Source organism: Passer montanus, unplaced genomic scaffold (assembly GCF_014805655.1).
Source record: "Passer montanus isolate IOZ18808 unplaced genomic scaffold, ASM1480565v1 scaffold32, whole genome shotgun sequence".
NCBI lineage: Eukaryota > Metazoa > Chordata > Aves > Passeriformes > Passeridae > Passer > Passer montanus.
In genome coordinates this window covers 8,868,375-8,890,328 of record NW_024367930.1, presented here as the reverse complement: position 1 = coordinate 8,890,328, position 21,954 = coordinate 8,868,375, and the positions used below count along the sequence as shown (strand labels likewise).

Genomic DNA, 21,954 nt, shown 5'->3' with positions numbered 1-21,954 from the left:
CATTTAAAATTCTGAAATACTCTGAAATATTTCCCAGAAAGTTTTCACTGTAGTGATAAATTTTGTTGCAGCATTTTGGTTTGTTTTCCTTATATGTAGTTGTTTTGTATTAATTTACTAGAAACCTCTCCAGTCTCTTCCAAAAGCTTGATAATATTTGATTTAGTTTTGATTGGACCGTTGTCTGAAATATTGAAAAGTTATGTTTATGATGAGACAGACTGACAGCAGACTATGTAGAAAAAAGCTGGTCTGAAAAAAACAAGAAAACATCTTGTTTTAAATATAAGTATATATCAAAATCCTTTTGCCTACTTTTGCTACTAATTTTTTCCTGTTGATAAATCTCCTTATCTGAGTTCAATACTAAGATGTTTGTTTTTTGTTGTAATCAAGAAAAATTTTACTTTTCCCATCAGATGATGAAGATACAGTTGAATGAATCATTCTGACAGATCATGGGTTTATTTTCAAGCATTCCTTTAGGAATTTTCCCTGGAACCTGGAGATACTCTAAGTTTGAAGACCTGTCTTCAGCTTGAATGAGTCTTCTACTCAATTTTCTATGATTTTATATTTATAAGTTGCTGCAGAATAGTTACTTGGAGGCATTATCACCCAGCCAAAACAGCTTGTGAATTGACAAGCACAGGGAATAATCTGAACCATATGGTAGCATTTTTTCCCTGAGATGCGTCTTAGAAGTAATTTTTTCATTGGAAGAGATCTGAAGAACAGCAAACAAACAAAATTACTGGCAAAATGGGTTTCTTAGATGGCTATTGAATGTTTGAGCTCAATTTTTATACTCTCTGTATATACCTCTGTGTAGCTATCAATTTCATGACTTTTCTGACAGTACTTTACTTTATTGTCTCAAAAAATCTATTTTGTTGAACAAGGTTTTCCTGTAGGTGTTTCATCAAAAAATTGTCCTTAAAAGTCCCACAATCATCTCAACAGAGCAAGTACTCCATATTTCATAACAATGAGCACTTTTGCCTTTTGCATAGAATATACCAGGCAATCTCTGACATGCCAGCAATTTGAAACAATATTTATATCTGAGAAAATTTTTGACACATTCAAATGTGTTTTCTAAATGTTAGTGTTAAAACTTCCTCTATTCTCCTGCACCATTCTGATGAAATTGCTTGTGATGGTAGATCCCAATATTCAGGGCAGTAGCCATCTGTTTTATTATGATGCAATCAGTTGAAATATAGAATTTAATATATTTGGGTAATAGCCCCTATTGGATATATTATTTTTCTAAGCCACAGACCTCTGACAGATAATATGAAGGTTGCATAGATGTTATTTAGGAGTATATAAAAAAGAGTAAATATTCTCATAAAAAGCATTTAGTTTGTGATATTCCTGATAAAAGTGTTGATGCTTCAATTCTGTATTTGAAGCATTGGGAGTAATTGCAGCTGTTGTTTATGTTGAAGTAGTATTGTTAGTCTAGAGCATTAAATAAAACCAATCTTCACTGCATGTTAATTAGTATAAGTATATGCAGTAGTTTTGTTAATAACTCTTGCTTTCCCATCCATATAAAAATGTTCACTTGAGAAATTAAATGGAAGTATTCAAATTCAAAGATATTTCAGGTGGAAAATTTTAAGAAAAATGAGAATTTGATATAGTTTTGGTTTTAAGGCATTCCTTAATCACATTAAATATCTTGTTATGCCTCTTGGAGGACAATTGTATGAAGTATCCTGTATACAGAATGTGGAAATGAAAAATATGTGTTCTTTCATTTTAGGAATACCAAGAGTTTCACAGTGTAACTTCAGTCTGCCTTTGAAGTTAGTTTGCTTTCCAGCTCAACCTTCAAAGGCAGCAAACCACAAGCTAACTATTGATACCAACAAACCTCCCATCAGTTTTGTCACCATTTTTCCAGGTAGGCTTTAAACATACAATGAGTTAGAAGCTCCCAACAGGAATTATTTGTCCATGTGAAGTAATTAAACAATTTTCTGTTAGTATATTAAAAAATATATTTTGGGAGAAATGATGGCATAATATTTCAACAATAATACACCTGGGGTAGTATACCTGTTTCTGGTAAAACTGCAGATTTCTTTACATGGTATATATATAATTTTTATGTATGCAGACAATAATTTTACATAAAATCGTTTAAGCAGTGTTGTAATGGGGAAATCATGGGCATTCATTTAAAAAAAGGTGAGCAGGACAAAGCAGAAGTGGTAAATGTTGTATGTAAGGGGTACATTTGCTTTAGAGGATGACTGTGGAGTATTTGATATATAAATCTGAAGCTGATTATATTAAATAATTTCAGTAACCTTCTTGAACAAAAAAAGCTTGAATATATTATGATTTTCTGATGTTCAAACCCAAACTATGTTCTCTATTCAGAGTTATATTAAAGTAGCATGAAGGAAAAGTTAATTTCTTAAGACTGGAAGAAGAATGAAATTGAGTACTATAAAGTGTAATGTTAAGAAAATAAGTTTTACTGTAATTATGCACTTGCAACTCGAAGAGAGAGGAGGTGGAAGTTACCACAGGAGTACTCTGTGGTACAATATGTTGTAATTATAAGTAAACAAATAAAAATTGAGAATGCATTACACAAAATGTTTCCATGCAGGAAACCAATATCATGTTACAGTGCACTGGCAAGCTGAGTGCTAGTTACTGATATTAAATACAATATAATGTATAAAACTCAAAAGTGTGGAAAAATATTATCTGGAGATTTCAAGAGAATTAAAAGAAAGTGACTAATTTAGGTTAATAATACACAAGCCAAAAAAAAAGGTAATACAGACTTCAGTAAATTTTGTGGCTATATCATGGGTCTAGATTATCATATTAGCACAAGAAGAAATTAATAAACAGGGCTTATGAAGTAATTGTGAGTAAGTTCAGTCCGGCAGTGATTACATTTTAGAAATTCAGATGACTAAGGTTCTGGAACAATTTGCTGTGAGCTGTATGGGCCAACAACTTTACTATTGTATTTTTAAGGATTAGCTGCATCTCTTTAAAAGTTTATATAATATATTTGTCTGAGAACAGTGATGTAGGCTTTGTTTGTATTGTTTGTATGTTGGTTGTTGTTGTTTCTTTTTTTTTTTTTTTTAGCATGATTCTCTCAATTTTAAGGGTAAATATGTAAATATAGCTTTTCTCTCAACTGGATATGCAACAATTTTTTGTAAGAGTCTTTATTTTGAGGTTTTAATAATGGGCTTCCATTATGGCTAAGCAATAACACTTTCAGAATAGTACATTGTATTTTACTTTTAGCCTAGGGATTCATTATTGAGAATACAAAACAAATCATAGGACCAAGAAGGTATTAAAATGTTCTGATTTCTGTTCATTCCATTTACAATGATTAAATAAAGAGTATGCTGTTTATTATGTTTATATTTATTATTATGATGTAATTTGTAAACAGCCTTTGAATTGGTGAATGCAATAAGAGTTGTATCTCTTCTCCCTGTTTTGCCTTATTTTCAGGAGAAGTAGTGGGAGTTGTGGTGACAAAGAATAGTTTTAAAAAGATGGTATTCTAAAATGAAACCTTTTAAACTGGTATAATCCACTACATGGAATGAAAAGAAAGGTGGGCATGGATGGACTTTGCAGAGTAGCTAGTTTTAGCAAGCTGGATGTTTGGTTTGCTCTGTGTGGAAAGCTAAAAAGAGAGTGGGCTTAATTTAAGCATTTTAATGATAATTTCTGCAAAAGTTTTACATAAATATCTGAAATAAAGGTGACCTTGCATCTGGTGAAAGTGGTAGTGTTTGGGCTGTACACTAATTGCAATTCTTTTAGAATGTACAGACTGAACTCTAGGAAACCAACATTTTGTTTTCAGGCTGGGGGAGGGAAACAGTATGTGGCTCACATTCCACAAGTGAATGAGGGAAGGGTTTACCAAACTGCTGATATTTGTTACTTTTGAACCCTCGGAAGGGAAACTATCACATTCAATTGCTTGGGCAAAGATTGATATAGTCCTGGCTATGGACTGAGGTTTGCTGAGTGCTAGTGTCAAATTACAGAAAATGGTATTTGACTTTCTTTTTCAGACTTTGTTGATCCGTCTGAGGGTGACCAAGCAAATGCTCTGGGATTTCAGTTTCTAACTGGTTCAAAAACCACTCTTCTTGCTTCAAAAACATCCCGTAAGTTCCATCAGTATTAGGGTAAAAGAAGCCTGATCATCAGTTAGAATATGTACAAAATGAGAATGTGGATCATGCAAAGAAGGATTTGGAATTAAAACAGGAGTTTCAAAGTGTTAATTGATGGTTTCTTACCTCCTTTCAAGAATAAAATTGTATAACAAAACAAAAGATCATACTCAAAATATAGTACACTACAGTGGTAGTTGTCTGAAGAAATTTGATTTCTTAAAGCTTTTAGCAATGTTTTTATTCATAAACGAATACTGTCATTATAATAATGGAAAAACCCCTCATCTTAAAGGAATTTCAACATCTGTGTTTGGAATTAGTCACCTACTAAAATTTTTGAAAGGGATTAAAAAGCAAGTTTCTAACTTCCCTCTGACTTTGAGTCATCATTGACTTAAATTGGCATCAGACCCTACTTGCTTCTCTACATCTGAGTAAATGCCCATCTTTTCTCTATAGGTGCCTGTATATCTTTGTAAGTAAGAGATTATGATTCAAGATCTTTCTTATTATGTTTAAAGAGTGTATGAACATGCATGTAGATAAGCTGTTAGCTGATCCAGTATCTCTTGTATAGGGCAGTTAGTGATTTAAATAGTCTTGTTCCAGCCACCTAAATTTGTGCTCTTTGAAAGAGATAGGTTCTCTTAATTTTCAAGAGTTTATGATCTTGCTGTGTACAACAGCTCAACTTGCTAAACTCTTTCTTGGCATGTGCCTTGGAACCACATAAGTTTGATTGTGTTTAGCATTTTCCATGCCAGCAGAGCACAAAGTCTTCATTTAATACAGCAGACTACAAATTGAAAAGCTAGAAAAGCAACTGTGCACTGCAGAGGGTTCAGTTGGAACACTGTGTGAATGCTTTGTAGAAACTGATTTGAGTAAAAAAAATCACAATTTGGTTTGTCGATGTGAAATTTTTTTCAACACCGAGATAATATTCCGTACTGTTTTCAGAAATCCATATTTGTGATGGGCTGTATAAATATTGATGGGGTCAGCTGTGAGCTATGAGATAGTATTTAATACCTTTTCTAATGTAATCATATGTGTTAAAAACAGAAACCATCTGGAGAGTAATTGTCATTGTACCAAGAATCGTTTTACATTTCTAAGGATCAAATATATCTATACTGTTTTTTGTATGAATTGTTTACATGCTGTTTTATTGTTACTTTGTTTTTAATATTTCTTTAAATAGGACATCTTAAACAGGTTCAATTAAACTGGAAGTGCATTGATATATTTTAAAAACTAAAGAATTGAAAGGATTTACACATAACTTTCCTGGATTGAAGTTTAATTCTTTGATTTGGACTTTTTCTTGCATAGTTGTTAAATCTGATTGCTGTAAGGACAAATTTGTTTCTGTGCAATGAATATATTTTAGTTTCTGCTGAAGGCCATAACTTTTAATCTCACACACCCCTACCCCCAGTGTTCAATCTTTTCCTCTCACGTTTGTTTATTCACCAGCTAGGAATGACGCTTGCAGTCTTAGAATAAACTTTCCCACACTGCTTTACTAGTGAAGTTCACTTTACAAAGGAGCTTCACAATATCTGTTTCTCTTAGTGTGGCTACTCATTTACTCTGTATGGGAATCTTAACTTTAGAAAACAAATGAGTAGTATGATGTCACTTTCTGTGTGAGCAGCCTGCTTCCAGCATCCACTTCATGCATTGAACTGAGCTGGTTAGAGAAGGTCTTGGAGGGGAATTTGCTAATTTGAAATGTAACTAACTAAAACTTATTTAAAGATAAATATTTGTAAAAACTCTGATAGTCAAGCATAATCCAGAATATTTTTATAAACAGAGACTATTGATTATACAAAAGCATTGTTTGCTAGAATATCATGATACTGAAATGATTGTGCTTGACTGAGCAGATCTTCTGTGAAACTAATGAATGTAGATGAAAATATGTATTATTTGATAGGTACTTTGCTATGTAACACTGAGTTTATACTTTGTAAAAGTGCTTATGTGGCATTTTAACTGAGAAAATGTTCTTCAAAAAGAAACCTCTATGTGTAGATAAATTTTTACTAGAAGTAATGGTGTTTCAGAAAAGTAAAAGAAGTTTTAAAGGTCAAATCTTATTTCTGGTTTTCGATGAAAGGAGTTTGTCACGGACAATGGAAGAAGACCTCTTTTTCCAATATTCCTTATCAAATGGACCTTAAGTTCTGAATGGGAAGAGCTGCATGTAGCAATGAACCTGAATACATCAGGTTCCGTTGGGTTTCATTGCTGAAGCTGCAAACAGGAGCAACATCTGTTTTCATGTTAGTTTTTAATTCTATTAGCTAATGCATTTTAACCAGTGTAGCAATTCAAGATATTACTTCAACTTGTCAAGACTGCTGCAAAGAAGCCCAGCCTGAAGTACATCTTGACAGAAAATATATATTAAAAAGTAGGTTGCACCAGCTAGATTAAGACTTTAGGGCATTTTTTTTTGGGTTGAAATTTTTAAAATTGTCTTTTAATCAAAGTGTAAGAAAGGCTTGACTGCTAACTGTGGCTGGGGTGTTTTTCTTTTGATGTGGGTTTCCTAGCTGAGAAGTGAACTGAATGTTCTAAAGTTCCTACTGGCAGAACAGCTATTCCGAATACACGTTGTACTATTTGGACAGCCTGTTGTAGTGTGAAAGGACTTTTAAAGCTATTTAATTTATTGATGCCTGTCAGTTTCCTGCTTTTCTGATATAAAAATTTCTGAAAATCTGTTGTAATTTTCTGTAATGAAGCTTATTTTAACAAAAAGACTAATGCAATTGGTTAACCATCATAAAAGCATGGGATGAACAGAAGCACAGTTATTTCTTTTTTCTTTTTCACTGTATTTCTGTTTAAAGCATAAATTTAGTTTCACTAAAGATTCTCAGTTTTGTAATGTTTCCAAATCTAATTTGTCTTTTTTGAGACTTGGAACATCACAAAAAAGCAAATGACTGCAATGATCTCTATTCAGGCCATGGTAAAATTAGATTGTGTTTGTATTGACCAACAAACAGTGTATGGAAACTAAATGTGCAATTTGGAGGAAATTAGTTTTGTCCATTTTAAACCATTAATGTATTAGATATGTCAATTATAAATGGAATGACTGTTGATTTGGCCTGAAAACATCTGAGCTAATTTCCGTCAAGGAAAAATCACTTAAGGCAAAGTATGATGATGCATCCAAGTAAGTCCAGCCATTACATTGTGAGTGTTTAAAAAATGGATATTAGGTCGAATGCTATCTTTAGCAGATGGTGTTCTTTTCTTTAACAAGCATGTTTTTAAATAAAACTTGCTTCTTTCCTGTTACACTGTAAACAGAATTTGTCATTCGGTATTCAGTGAAATACATATCCCGGGAATGATGCCAGTGGTAATGTCAAACAATCTTGAATTAGTAATGTTGAGAAAATTTAAAATAAGTACATTCAAGTTTAAAAGAATTGATTTACTGTGGACCTTTTTAACAAGGGCAAAAAAAAAAGGAATGATTTTGTGTCAAGTTCTCATAGCTACATTTCTATCTATCCTTTTTTGTTAGTTATTGGCAGATGTGTAATGAAAAGATGTAAGGAACTAATGTTTGAAAATGCTTTATCTGAAAAAAATAAAATTAAAAGACTGATATGATTTTCCACAATGTTTTTCTCAACAATTATTTGTTAGTATCAGTTAGTTCTGTTAATTAAAGTAGTAGTAATAGTAAGTCTGATTTCATAGAAGCTGGAGAGAGGATTATACAAACATGGACTAGAAATAAAATCTCATTCCACTAGCCTGGTACTTTGCAATTCATTAAAATCTGATGAGTTAAATGAATTTGCTGGGACAGATAACACTAGCTATCAGGATTTATTTTTTCACTTCAGTTTGTATTAGCACACTTCATTTCTACATTGAGCCATTTTTACCAAGTTATAGTATGTAGTTGGATAAGAATCTCTTTTTATTAATATTAGTTGTATTTAAAGTGAAGTATAGCACAGTCAGTAAGTTCCAAGTATTTCTTTAACACTAGTGAATGTACATGTCTGAAGAAAATCTCATTTAGACTTTGGATACAGTTGACTAGTTCTATTTGAGTGTTAGCTAAACTGTTGTATAGCGAATTTATGTGTCAGAAAACTGTGTTTATTAGTCTTGTATTTGTTCTTGCACTCAAAGAACGATACAGGATTCAGAGTGATCAGTTGGAAGACCTTTGGCTGGTAACAAAAGAGCTCATACGCCGACTAGAAGAGCATTTCAAGAAGAAAAGCTGCAAGGATTTTGCATGTTCCTTTTCTGGTTCAATTCCCCTGCAAGAATATTTTGAACTAATTGATCGACATTTTGAGGTATGTTACATAAAATGTGACTTGCTAATGGTCTGCTAGTTTGAAATTGGATTTTAGTGCAATGATTAATCAGATTGCAACTACAGTATCACAGGCATTTGACTTTCAGAAAATACAAAGCTCTATCTAAGGGAAAGTCCCTTCAGATTTTAAAAAAACTGCTCTCGTAGAAGTATCATTGGAGGCTCAAGGAAGTTTGCCAGACCAGAAATAAAAGAAATGTAATTGCTTTTTCCTGTTTGGCCATGCAGGTGACAATGAAAAATCTCCAGTAGTTCAACTAGCTTGTAGAAATAGCTAATAAAATACATGCATTCTTTCCCCCATACCTTTCCAATAAAAAGAGAGAATTGCTATTTGAAAGTTTCTGTTAAACTCATATATTTGAGCAAAAGCAACAACATATGTATGCAAGAATGAGAAATACTATTGGATGTTTCTTCATGCTGCCACATTTTCTGTATGGTGGAGCTGTCATTACCCAGAAAGATGGAAGGTGTCATTGGGATTTTCTGGGATGTTTTGGGTAGTCAGCTGAGATCTGGTCTATATTTCAAGCTCTTGAGTAGTTATTCTATTGTCTTTCAACTGATTTAAGAGTAAAAAATGTTGATTTTTTTTAAAGTGACTTTTTTCAATAGAAATACTTTAAACCTAGCCTTCTTTAGATTGTATAGCAAGCTTAAATACATTGAAATTCAAAATACAGGTGTGATTTCTGGGATGATAATTTAGACTCTAATTATATTGCATCTGGCTCTTTTGAAGTTTCTGAATTTATACTGTAATTATCTGGTCTAAAAAATGTCAAATGATCTATTTAAGGCATTCCTATGCTTCCATCCCTGTTAGTTTCAACATACTGTTTTTTTGGCAAGCTTAGGAGAAAATTATCTGAGTTATCCCTTACCTGAGATGTCTCTTTTTTCCTACTACTTCTATTAAAACTTTTTAGTGTTGCTTTTTCCCTTAGCACCTCTGAACTGTTTTTCATAATAATGTACTGACAGAATGACATTTGCTTATTTTTAACTATAATCTGGTATGTAAATTTAAGAAACTTTCCTTTTCTCTTCATTTTGGGGTATTTTTGGCTGCATTTGGAAAACTGTGTGTCTTGATGTTTCTTCTGCTAGCTATAACATCAGCTGTACATAGGTATCACAGCTTTTTGAAAGACTCATCTTTGGTAATTTTTATTTTTGAGGCGTGTACTGGAAAGTGTACATTAAGTGCCCAGATAATAAAAATTCTTATTTTATCTTTTAATAATTTTATCTTTTAAATGTTCTTTTGTGAACACTTCAAGGATTTTTGTGGCTGTTTGCTAATCAGTATAGATAAAGGGAAAAAGGATTTAAATTCAGAAAAAGACAATCATTCAATCAGTACAGAATTCAGTACTTCTATTCATAGTGAGGGAATAACTATTTGCTTTCTACTGCAATGAATATCAAATCCAGTACACTGTGCATGTGTCATAAATAGCACACCAAACGAAGAAGAAGTCTTTGTGTCTTGATGCTGAAACTTCATTCTTGTTAATAGGCTTCTAGATGAGATATTTATGTATTTTCACAGGTTATTGTGGTTGTTGACTATTAGTTTTGATTTCGGTGGCAAATGATAATTCTTGAAAGTGTTAAGCTTCACAAGGTGTATAAAGTATGAACCTGGCATAAATGGTATTAATATTTGAGTATTTGAGTATTACACTCTGTCTCAAAAATTTTCCTGTCCTTCCTTCCACATTTGGAATGTGCATGCATGAATGTATATGACCCTTAACCTGAGTTCTTGAAACCCCTTAAATTGCAGCTACGTTTGAATGCTGAGAAGTATCAGGAGCTGTTATCTGAAAGGGCTGTACAGTTTCGAGCTATTGAGCGGCGACTCCTGACACGATTCAAAGACAAAACTCCAGCTCCTCTTCAACATCTGGACACCTTGCTAGAAGGAACATTCAGAGAGGTCAGTACAGTTTGATTATGAGCCTAACCTTTCTTTATCTTGTTGGTAAAACCCAGCTTAAAGCACATAAGCTATGCTTTCCTGGTTACATTTACCATCCAAGAGACCAGGAAGCAGTAATTTGTTTAACCTAATAGTCCCTGTAACTTTCCAGATGATTTGCAATAGTTTTATTTAATCTGTGACCACAGAATCTTTACTCCTGGGTCATACCAGCTTGACAGCACATCATTCTTTCCTAACTGATGTTGATAGTGTAAATATTTTATAGTTCATGTGAAAATATTTTATAGTTCATAGCTTGTGTAAATATTTTATGGTACACTGTAAACTGGTGGAATGGTTTGGCTGGGGTAACATTCACAACAAAATTGTCTGAGACTGACCATGTTCTTCCTATGGGGATTTATGTTCTAATCATTTCAGAATGTGATATCTGCAGAAGAACAGTGTTTTTAAAAAAGAAATGCTTCCCAAACCACCCCCATACTCAACAAAGAATAAACCAATTTTTCTTCCTGCCTCAGCTCTGTGTTGCTTTAGAATAACTTTTAATGATGTGTCCCTTTTGTTAAGAAGTTATTTTACATGTTTTGTGCTTTTCTGTTGGAGGATCTGATTTTACTTTCTGACATTCCTTGTTTGAGAAGCTGAGTCACAATTAGAGTCCTTACTGGAAAAAAACTTACCTTTGCAGTGTTGTATATCACAACAGCTAAAATCCAAAGGTGTTAAAGAAAAGGTATTTCCCCCTACTATTCATCTAAGAAAACATTTCTTTAAATTGGACAAAACTGCCTTTCCATGTATGCTTATATGTAAGTCAGATTTGCTTTATTCCAGTCTGTACTGAGTTCACAGTAATTTTCCAGTCTTTAATGAGTTCACATGAAATGACTTAAGTTTGAAAGTGGGGATTTTCTGGTTGCTTTAATAAATACTAGGTATTGTGCTAGATGGGTTATTCTTTAACACTTTGAAATGACATGACTAAATAAGCCTGAAAGATTAACATAAGTGAGTTTTTTGAGTCTGCTTTTGCTGTGTAGAACTTTTTACCTTTAAACTTAAGGGCAACTGGGATGTGCTTGACACTTTTCTTGTGTAGTTGATTTGAAAGCTGAATTCTGAGAATATGGCATAAGTCAGGTTGTTGAAATATATGCATATTTGCCAAAGCTTAGTTTATAAACTCTTTAAAACCAACATTAGATGGGTGCTGTTCTTAACATTACTGTTGTAGGCTTTTTGAATTCGAGTTAGAGTAGTTGAAAGAAGAATGAGGAAAAAGATTTCTTTTCAAAGAACAAATGTTTACAGTTTCTCATAATTGTTTAAACTTGGTAGATTTCTTGCTAGATTTCCTTTGTAATTTCTTTTCTTTGTGGGAATTCCCTTCCAAAAAAGAAATGTCGTTATTGTTACTGTAAACAAAGTGTAGTAAAATGGTGATTGCCATAGAGACCCCACTGCTGCATGTGTTATTTTGAAAGTGAGAGCTGTGGTGGGATTTAATATTGACTCTTCTCTGGGGGTGAAATGAAATTGCTCAATGTTGCATTTTCTGTATTATACAAGACCTTGTGGGTTGTTTTTTTTTTATTTTTATTTTTTATTCAGTATCATATTCTGTCTTTATTTGAACAAGTATGTCTAATGCAAATAGTTGAGGTATTCAAAATATGATAAATGTGTTTTCTGAAAAGGAATAATGAGGCTGTTTAAATATGAACAGTATGAAGTCTCACTCTAAAAATTCTTTTAGGCATGTAGTTTTTAGACATTGAAATAAATATGCCTTTTATTTTCTTATAATCGTCTGAGAATCTCATATTGTCTCTTATGTTAAATATTTTTTATAATGAGAAAAGAAAAAATTGCCTTGTTTTATTCCCTAATTTTTCTCTAAAGTAATTGTTATGTGCAAAGCAAAGCAAGGTTTTTTACTTCTCACATTGTGTTTTGTGCTCAGAAGGGAAATGTCTGTATTTTGGTTTTATAGAGTATTTCAAACCTTTTCATCTAGAGCAGAAAGGGGCTTACAGTTAGTGAGTGTGTGATTTTATTAGTCTTTTTAACACAGAATCAGCAGGACTTGGGCACTATATGAATTACATTCTTAGTAGAATAATTATTATAGTGTGAGATTTTTTAAAAATAGAAACTTTAGTATTATAACCTCTACAAATCCACTGAGATATAAAGATGCCTTGTATTGCTGCCTGTATTTCCTTGCAGATGTATAACCTTTTTATAAACAACTTTTTAAATACAAATCAAATAATGAATATTCAACTCATGTAGTTTCATTGCCTAGGTGTGATAAATACCTACTTTAAACGTGTTCTGTATGGTTTCTTTGCCCACCTGAAAATTATTATGAATTTTTGAACTGATCCAAATTTTACAACTTAAGTAGATTGTAAATGTTAATTTTCAGATTTTCAGCTTCAAGTAACAATTGTTTTTGCGTGATAGGTAGCTAAATGTACAATGCCAAAGATATAGATTTTAAACTGGAAAAAATTAATCAATCTGCATTTCATTCCCTGATAAAAAGCATTTCTATTTATGAAGTAATTTTTTGCATCAATCCTTGTACATTGCCAACAAGGCAGACCATATTTAGTGCCCCAATAAAATTGCTGATTGGTCTATTAAAGGAAAGTTTAGCTTTACTTTCCATCTTGACAGTAATGAAATGTGTAAGCAGGCATCAGTGTGTGCAATGACAAAAAGCTTGTTTTTAGTTTTACAGTCTTGTTTACATTTTCTTCTAGAATTTGACCTTCTGAAGTAATATTTTAGATCTAAATAGATTCAAGTGAGTGTTACCAACAGTTAACAAATAGTGACATCAGGTGTTCCATTCTGGAAGAAAAAGGAAAGCTGTTATGTACATAGTAGTCTCATACATTTGAAATAGGAAATGTTATTGCCATGGTGCTTAAGGAGGATTTGTAGGAAGGTGCTATTCTAATCTATCAATTAGAAATAGATGCTATTTATATGGCCATTAAATTCTTGGTCTGCTAAAAAAATTTAGCAGTACACTTGGACATGCTGCTAACATGTCTGAGAAAGGATTTTAATAAGATACATTTAAAAGCCATTGAATGGTAGTTGAGATTCCAGATATGTTTTGTAGTTTAATGGACTTCAAATATGAAATGAGATTGCAGCAAATTTTATGGTAGCTGTTGTAAACACCATGTACTTTGTATAATGCTCCCCTACCAGAGACATGTTATTGCTTGAAAGTGCAGTTTAATAATCTTTTATGTCTACAATGTGTTTTCTGTCATAATAGAAAAAATATTCATAGTTTGGCAGTAGCTGCAGGTTCTTACCCTGAAATCATAATTTTCATGCATTGACTCCTGGCAAACATTACTTGGATTTCCAGGTACAAGCTGGAATTAATAAATGTCATAAAAATGAGATGCTTCAATTTCTTATTTCAACGCACATGGATTTTATCCTGCTGAATATAAGCAATATTTATCTGTAAGCTGTGTTTAACCCTGTCTGGAAGCCTACCACAGTTACATTCTTTCAGGGAAGGAGGAGGATGAATTTTAAATATGGGGTGGAGTTCTCCCAGGGCACTGACTGTTCTTTAGCCACTTTTAAATACTTAAAACATGAATCTGAGACAAGACTGAGCAGTTCCAGTTTACAAAAAAGAATGTAATTATAAAGCAATCACTTCTACCTTGCATTGCTTCTGTTGGTATTTAAAAAAAAGTCAGAAAAAACAAGGCAAATCATGATTTTCCATGATTTTTCCCTACTATACATATATTGTATAGTTCCCTTCCTATTCTTTGATGGCACTATTGTGCAGTACTTCAAGTTTCCCCATGTTCTGAGGTCTCTTCATCCCCACCCTGGAAAACCACTGACTTTCTTGTGCTTTAATGATGAGATCTTATCCTTTACCCTTGGCCCCAGTCTTCCTCTGGCAGTTGCTTATTTGTGCACTGTCAAGCCAGCACATGAATTAGTGCTGACTGGCAGCAGTCATCTACCCAGACAAGAGGGAGGATGCCCTCTGTCTCAGTAGAAACAATTGAATAGTGTTTCTCCCCTCCCATTCTGCTAATTAAAATAAAATAAAAAAAATCACATATAGAGGAACTGAATGATTTCTGGTTCTTCATGTTGAAGTTTTGTGTGGTCATTGGAAATGACACTTTCTAGGAATGGACTGACAGAACAAATCTGACATAAATGGCCAGCACAGTTCCATAGCCTTAGACATCTAGACTTCAGAACTGTGTATTTTCAAAACTGGGTCGTTTCTTAAGATCAGTGATGCATTTTAGCTTTCCCTTCAGGTACTTTATGAATTTGAGACCATCTTCCATTACTGAAAGGATTTAACACATTTTTCTAAACAGAACTAATAGATGTTGAAAATGTGCTTCTTTTATTTTCTCCTAATTCAGCTATTCCTCTGTATTAATCTTATTTATTTTAGTATTGAATAACCTGTCTCTCATAAGTAGTTGGCTATAAGTAGTAATGAGGTGGTTTTCAATGTGATTTCCTGATCCTCCTCAGTAAACAATTAGAATTTGTCCAGATTATTCTGCCGTGTTTAGTATACAGTTTGTATTTATCTTGTCTTGCATCTTGTGAGTTCTGTACGTGAATTACATCTTGAAGAGATAAATGCACATGGGAATTTTTCACCTAAAAACTCTTCTTGAAACAAATAGTATTTCCAATTTCAAGAAGTGCTCATAGGTTTTTCTTTTAAGATAGTATGAAATAACACAATTCCTACAGATTTGTTTTCCAGTGTGACTTCCCTCATCTGCTCTCCTTTCTGGAAAGTAAGTGTAGCTTTTTGTCATCAGTCTGTTAAAATCATCAACAAACACAATTGCTTTCAGGTAGAGATACCATGATTCCTCATTTAGACTAAAGAAGGCAATTCCATCAGGAGGATCCATTTTAATTACTTAATGGCAGTAAACTGTATAGGAATTTGTTGCCTATTACTGAGAAAGCTTTATCCACAGATAAGAGTAGCCCTTTTCCTCGAGGTCTGAGATGTGAGCTGCCCCCTCACATACAGCCCTGGAAGTTAGTTGGGCAGCTTGGAGCATACAGTAGAGTCTTCCGAAGAAATATGCATTTTTGCTGAGGATTTGGAAGCCAGATGTCTCTAAATGAATGCACTGGTTCTTTTAATTAGTAATGTTATAGGACTTGTCCTTTCTCTTTCATATGGAAGTTTTGAAGAAAGGTGCATATATTTTCTGAACTTCATTACACAGATGTTTCTTTGACATAGCCTAATGTAAACAGAAAGATGTACTATCTCATGGTTTTGAGATGAAATTTAAGCTACTGCCCTATGAATGCCAGCTGCAAAAACTTAGGACTGGCCCATAGTTTTATGTTGCAGCACAAGATTGATGCTTAAATGTCCTTCTGCTGTTTGTTGTTCATGTAGGGTGGTGGGTTTTTTTTTGTTGTTTTTTTTTTTGGCAACTGTTTTGATCCTCTTGGAACTCTTCAGTCCCATGTCATCTTCAGAATGAGTAGCTGTACTACATGACAGAATCTATTTTCATCTCCGGTCTTAAAAGTTGATGTTTTGGTAATCAAATCAAAAGCTACATTTGTGGCATTCTTTTTCTCAAAAAAAAAAGAAAAATATTCAGAGCAGCACACAATTAAAGCATGTAAGATCAGATTTGAAGCTCAAATAACATGCAGCTCATGTCAAACAGTTAACTGATTTTTTTTTTTTTTTAGATAAAAGCCTCCAGAAAAAGAAAGCTATGATACAACAAACTTTTGAAATTAAATGTATGGAGCAAAAGAAAATATTTTTCATCCCCTGAGCAAACTTAGAAGGCCAAGGGAAATGCATTAAATATGTTTCTTGAGATTTCAGCAGAATGTGTAATTAAACTAAATTTTGGACAGAACTTAAATGAACTTAGAATCCCTCTGAGCACGTCTTACTTAACCAGACAATTGTGAGGAATTTTTAGCCCAGTGTCACTGATCATACATGTTATGTCTCTCTTTTCTTGTGGTTTGTGATTAAGTAAGTGTTGCAACCTTGTCAAGCAATATTTTATGTATTTAAATACCGTGTACTGGTTCTTATCCATTTTAGAGTATTTGATGCTATCAGAAAAAGTTAGTTTTGGATGTAAATCATTACAGGATTGAAAGAACTACTTGATTCCGAATTGTACCTTCCAAATGATATGATTTCCTCTCTGAAATTTTGCACTTCATATAAAAACCAATTAGCAGTTGACAAATATCTAAAGGTTAGCATGCTTTGTCCTCCTTTTGGAACACTTCTGATCACTTTTCAGAACAGATCATGGGCTGATTTAAGCCCTCACTTTCCTGAGAGCCTGGTTATGACATGGGGTTGTGGCCCAGTGACCAAGGGCTTGCCTTTTGCTGGGGATATTGTCACACATCTGATTCACCTGCATTCAGCATCAGCTAGGTGTGAATGAGAGGCCATCTGGAGGCTTTACACCTGTGTCAAAGTCAAACATAAAGGTGTACTAACACACCTTCCCATAGTACTGCACTGATGTAGCTATGTAGCTCCCTGGTGGGGATGGTTCTCCATCTCCTGTCTTTCAGCTGGTGTGGAGTAATTCTATGACTACTCGTTCTCTGCAGCTCTGTTTTAGTCTTTTGCTGTGCTGCTGGGGACTGTACCAAGCAGTATTTCTGGTTTCTAGGTGCATGCTCTAAGTTTGATCTTGTATCTCTCTCTGCTCAGAGTTTTCTGGAATCCAATGAACAAACTAGTGACAACTCATTAACCTTTGTCCAGTTCCTGGTACTGAATTCCCCCTGAAAGAATATGTATTTGACACTTATGGTACTTTATAATTCTGTGAAGGAATTTTAAATGTGCATGTATACATGAATTTTCTTGTTATAATGAAAAACACAGACAAGTGTATGGAAAAGAGAGCTCCTCCAAGTGGAAGGTCCAAAGTTATTTGCATTGGGGATTTGAATCTTGTTGCTATGTTTGTGTTTCCTTTCTCCCCTCTTTGCTTCCTATTTTCTTTGTTTCCCATTTTTCTTTGCTCTCAGAATAAGATTCCCCCAGCTATCAAATGACAGCCTTACATTTGATTTTGGAGTCTGTCATTTCTGGTTCTTGGTTGGAGACTCACATGATTGAGCTGACTTCTGGCTAGACAGTTTTTTTTTGTTCAAGGCAGCTGGAAATACTCTAAATTAGTGATTCTTGGTGGTTTCAGACTATCTATCAGGTTAGATATTGTAATTTCTTTTGATATTTCCATAATGATTTCGGCACAAAGGTGGCAAATATATTGAAGGCAAATGCCTTTGCCCTCCTTAGATGTTAGTGTTTGTGTACATGTGCACATACATGTCTATAACTACTCATAATTCATCATATCTTCGTTTTAGTCCTCAGAATTTTTCCTAGGTGTCTTTTTAGTATTGTCTATATTAAATCCCAATTTCTACTTCTATGATAGTTGGTACTGACAGGTCTGGCACCTAAAATACTGCAGAAAAAATATAATCTCCTAATTTTTCTCTCTCTTTTCCATCTACTGATTAGGAAGCCAGTCTCATATTTTCTAATCTGTAATTTACTATACTGTAACGTGTAATACAAAGTAAGTATGTTCTTTACAATTTTAAAAGTAAATACAATTTTCTAATGTTTGGAAAGGCAAAGTACTATTCCTTGCAGTATTTTAACACTTGCAATGTGTGGAGCACTTGGATCATTGGTGGTTTGTAGTCAGTGGCAAATAAAACTCAATATGTTCTGTTCACTAAAACACAGGGAATGTCATTAAAGGTCCATTAACTCTTTGTTCAAGCCCCTTAACTCTTTTCCTTGCTTATTAATCAGTTGATAAAAATCTCAGAAGTGATTGTTAATGATTGAGTATTCTCTCTCCAGTGGCACTTCTGACACACGAGGCCTCGGGAACTTGACATTTTGGGAATGATTCATTACTTGATTAGTAAGGACTTTTACCTCAAAGCAAACCCATTAGGGTTTATCATGCATGACTCAAAGGCTATATATCACACTCTCTCCTGTAATAGTCATTTTCCCCAGATAATGTCAGTGAGAGCTACACCCATAGTATAAATTAGCTCTTTTTGGCTTGAATAAATATGCTGTTCCTTGGAGAAGTTATATTTAACTTCTTTTATTGCTGTTTCTGCTAAATGTAGTTTTTTCATAGCCACTAGAAGCAGCTTGTTGGCTATTACATATAATTAAAATTCTCAATTTTACTGGTGTTCAAATAGTGTTATGTTTCTATTTCCTTAAGACTTATTTAACTTTAACAGTGGAATACTTACAATATCATCAAAGCCCCTTTTTATTACAAGATGTATTCCAAAAAAAGGTCTGAAAGTAGTTAGCTGTTCTTGGGAAGCATATATTAGGATTACAGGCAAAACTCTTCTGTATTTTGGTCTGTGGTAGCAATTACTTCAGCGTGGGACAGTCTCCTGACAGATTAGTTGGTTTGTGGGACAAATAGGTAAATTGTTCACATTATCAGTAAGTTTTTTTAAATTTTATTTTGTGGAGAGAATTAGACACATGTAAAGCAGGAAACAGCACAGCCATCACAAGAGAAGGAGATTGGCAGTAAAATGTTCTTGTGTGGGTAGATATGGCAGAGAGTGCCTTAACTGGAGTCTGCTGGACTGCATTCGGTCTGGTCTGTCATATTTTCCACATAGGAGGGTTCCAGCTACACTGTGCTGTGTCCTACAGCCCTGTCTACTGAATTACTCCCCTTGAACCTGTGAATAGCCAGCTTTGAACACCCACTGCTCCCTTCAAATCAGTAAAGGACCAGAGGTGTGATTTTTATGAATTTTTTTCCCCCACTCCTCTTGGGATGGGGTTCCCACTTTAGACCTATAGCACCATTGTGACCTATTGAAGGATTCCCCTGTCTTTTGTTCAGTCCTCAGGGGATGGGCAGATTGTACCCTCTGGTGTATAAAGGCAATAGTAAGAAGTGATTTTTGTCACTTTTTGTGATGTAAACATACTCTGGCACTTTCTGTGACATTTGTTTCATTGGTTTATGACTTTTTGAAGGGGAAGAAATAATATTCCCTCATAATGGTAGACCTTGTGTCCTTAGCCTAGCATGAGGTCACCAGACCATATATGAGGGCTTTCTGTAGGGACTGAAGGAGCCTGTGGGCATTTGAATGAGTGAAAATGGAACTGGTTGGCTACAATTCCCCAAGAAAGGAATACTGTTAAGTTTTATTTCTTTGAAAGAAATGTCATATCAGATAATCTGGATTATTGGATACCCTTGTTGAAGTTTAAATCATTGACAGACTCTTTCATTGGGAGAAGTGAAATTCACTCCATAGGCTAGGGAGGAAGTGAGATGTGGTAATGCAATCAAAACTTGAATAAAAAAATTGATACCATCTTCATGGAAGGAGGGAAATACTATAATTTCATAATCCCTAGAAAGTTTTCTGTATCAGCTCTGTAATTTTGTAGTATGGAAGCATTTGAGGCATAAAGAATATATAGCTAAGAACTACTGAGTTTATCTGGTAGAAGTCAGAGTGTTTGCTTTGGGAGTTTCTGTACATGATCTTAGTGAAATTTCTCATTTTAATTGAATAGTCCAGGTATGATGAATTAAGTGACATGTTTATCAATTTCTGTGTGCAGTATTATGAGCATTTTTGGTGGCCTGGGATGTAATTTTAATAGTTTTTTAGATGGCTCCTGTACTTGTTTTACTAGTTTGTACATGAGTGCAGTGCCTTCAGATAGCTGAAGTAACATTGAAGTAGATAATTTTCTGATGTAAGGTCAAGATAAGTGTACTGATTTCTTTGATATACAGTAGATGACAGGTTTGCATTGTGGATACATGCAACTATATGTTGGTTTCAAATTCACAGAATAAATACTTCACAGACTTTCATACTTGGGTTCAGTGAAATGCCCGGTTATACATTCAGTATGCCAACAATAAATACTAAGGGGGAGAGCTACGTAATTAATGTAATTCAATAGCATTTTATGCCAAACTCAGATTTAAAACCAACCAAAAAGATCTCCCCGAACAAAACCAAGAACCACACGGGAAATAATAATTTGATAGTTAAATTATTTACTCATCTAATGCTTGCAGATCTTGGTATCAGCTGGGTATTGAAGTGGATTTGGTTGCTGTTGTAGCTGTATTCAAGCTATTTTGTCTGCTAACTTAAGCTAAAAATGTTTTACATCAGTCTGAACAGCTACTTATTTCCATTATCCTATAGAGAATGAGTATCTAAATTCATATTCTGTTCTTCTTGGGTAGTCTTGCAGGTGTGAAATTTGATTTAGTCACTGGTGATGGCTGGCCCAAGATGACTTGTATAGACCAGTGTCAGAGGTGGAAATAAGACCTCACATTATCAGTCCCCTGCTCTGCACACTCCTGTTCAGCTCAGTGAAGAATCTGTGTGGTATTACTTACTAGAGGCAGTATAGTAGTGGACTGTGGATTCCTAAAGAAAAAACAAATTCAAAAATAGTATAGGTGATTTATCACTAAAAAATAAAAATCTGTTTCCTTGTGTGTCCCTTGTAGTCAGCTCAGAGCTGCTTTAGCCACTACCTTTCTGCAGAAAAATGTAACTTGTGTGGTCATTCTCCCAATTTAGATATTTTTAATAAAGGTGCAGTTTATGTTGGAGCTAAACTGTTGGTTTAATTGTAAACTGACAAAAACAAAAGAGAAAAGAACTTTCCTCTCCATTTCCTCCTGCCAGTTGGCATCTCAAGAGGTCTATTTTATATCTCAGTTTTGCTTAACTACTAACTTCTACAGAGTAAGTATTTCTACATTGTGAAGCCTATAATTATTCTGTTGTGGATAGTTTAAACCAGTATGAAAAGGGGAAAGTCAGTTAATGAAGGAAAATTTGGCATAATGAACTGTGGAGTTCAGAAGTCAGCAATGAAGAAGACAGTAATGATGAGTATCATAACTGCAGACAAAATATTTTCAGGCTTTTATTAAATAGACTCTTCTGCCCATTCTGCTTGCCTTGAGTTCTTTAATAAAGTTTTGTGACTGCCAATTTCCTCGTTTAGTATTAGCAATTTGTTTTGGATACAGACTTAATGTTATTTAGATACCTTAAAATTAGGTGTTTGCTTGAATTTCATGTTGGATGGACAAGGACCCTGAAATGTTGAGTTGACAGAGTTTGGCCATAACAACTGTAGTCCTTCTTTTTCCAGAAAGCCTCTTGGTGAGCCTAGAAAACTGTATGTATGGCTGCTGAAGGCTATACTTGCCAGTTAAATTCCTGTAATATGGGAAGTATAATATGGAAAAAGACATTATATATCACAGGAACTGGATTTTTTAAAATGGTATTTTTAA

The 21,954-nt window shown here is 34.0% G+C and overlaps 1 protein-coding gene across 4 annotated transcripts in view; it reads left to right on the top strand.

The window, feature by feature from the left end:
* The window catches only part of BBS9 (Bardet-Biedl syndrome 9), a 287,548-nt gene that overhangs the window by 65,764 nt on the left and 199,830 nt on the right, over nucleotides 1–21,954 (top strand). For all 4 annotated transcript variants that reach the window (XM_039715217.1, XM_039715218.1, XM_039715219.1 and 1 more), the window contains exons 16-19: nucleotides 1,775–1,915; nucleotides 4,086–4,181; nucleotides 8,373–8,545; nucleotides 10,364–10,516. In XM_039715217.1, the coding sequence (XP_039571151.1) occupies nucleotides 1,775–1,915; nucleotides 4,086–4,181; nucleotides 8,373–8,545; nucleotides 10,364–10,516 (563 nt within the window). The remainder of the gene's footprint in view (nucleotides 1–1,774; nucleotides 1,916–4,085; nucleotides 4,182–8,372; nucleotides 8,546–10,363; nucleotides 10,517–21,954) is intronic.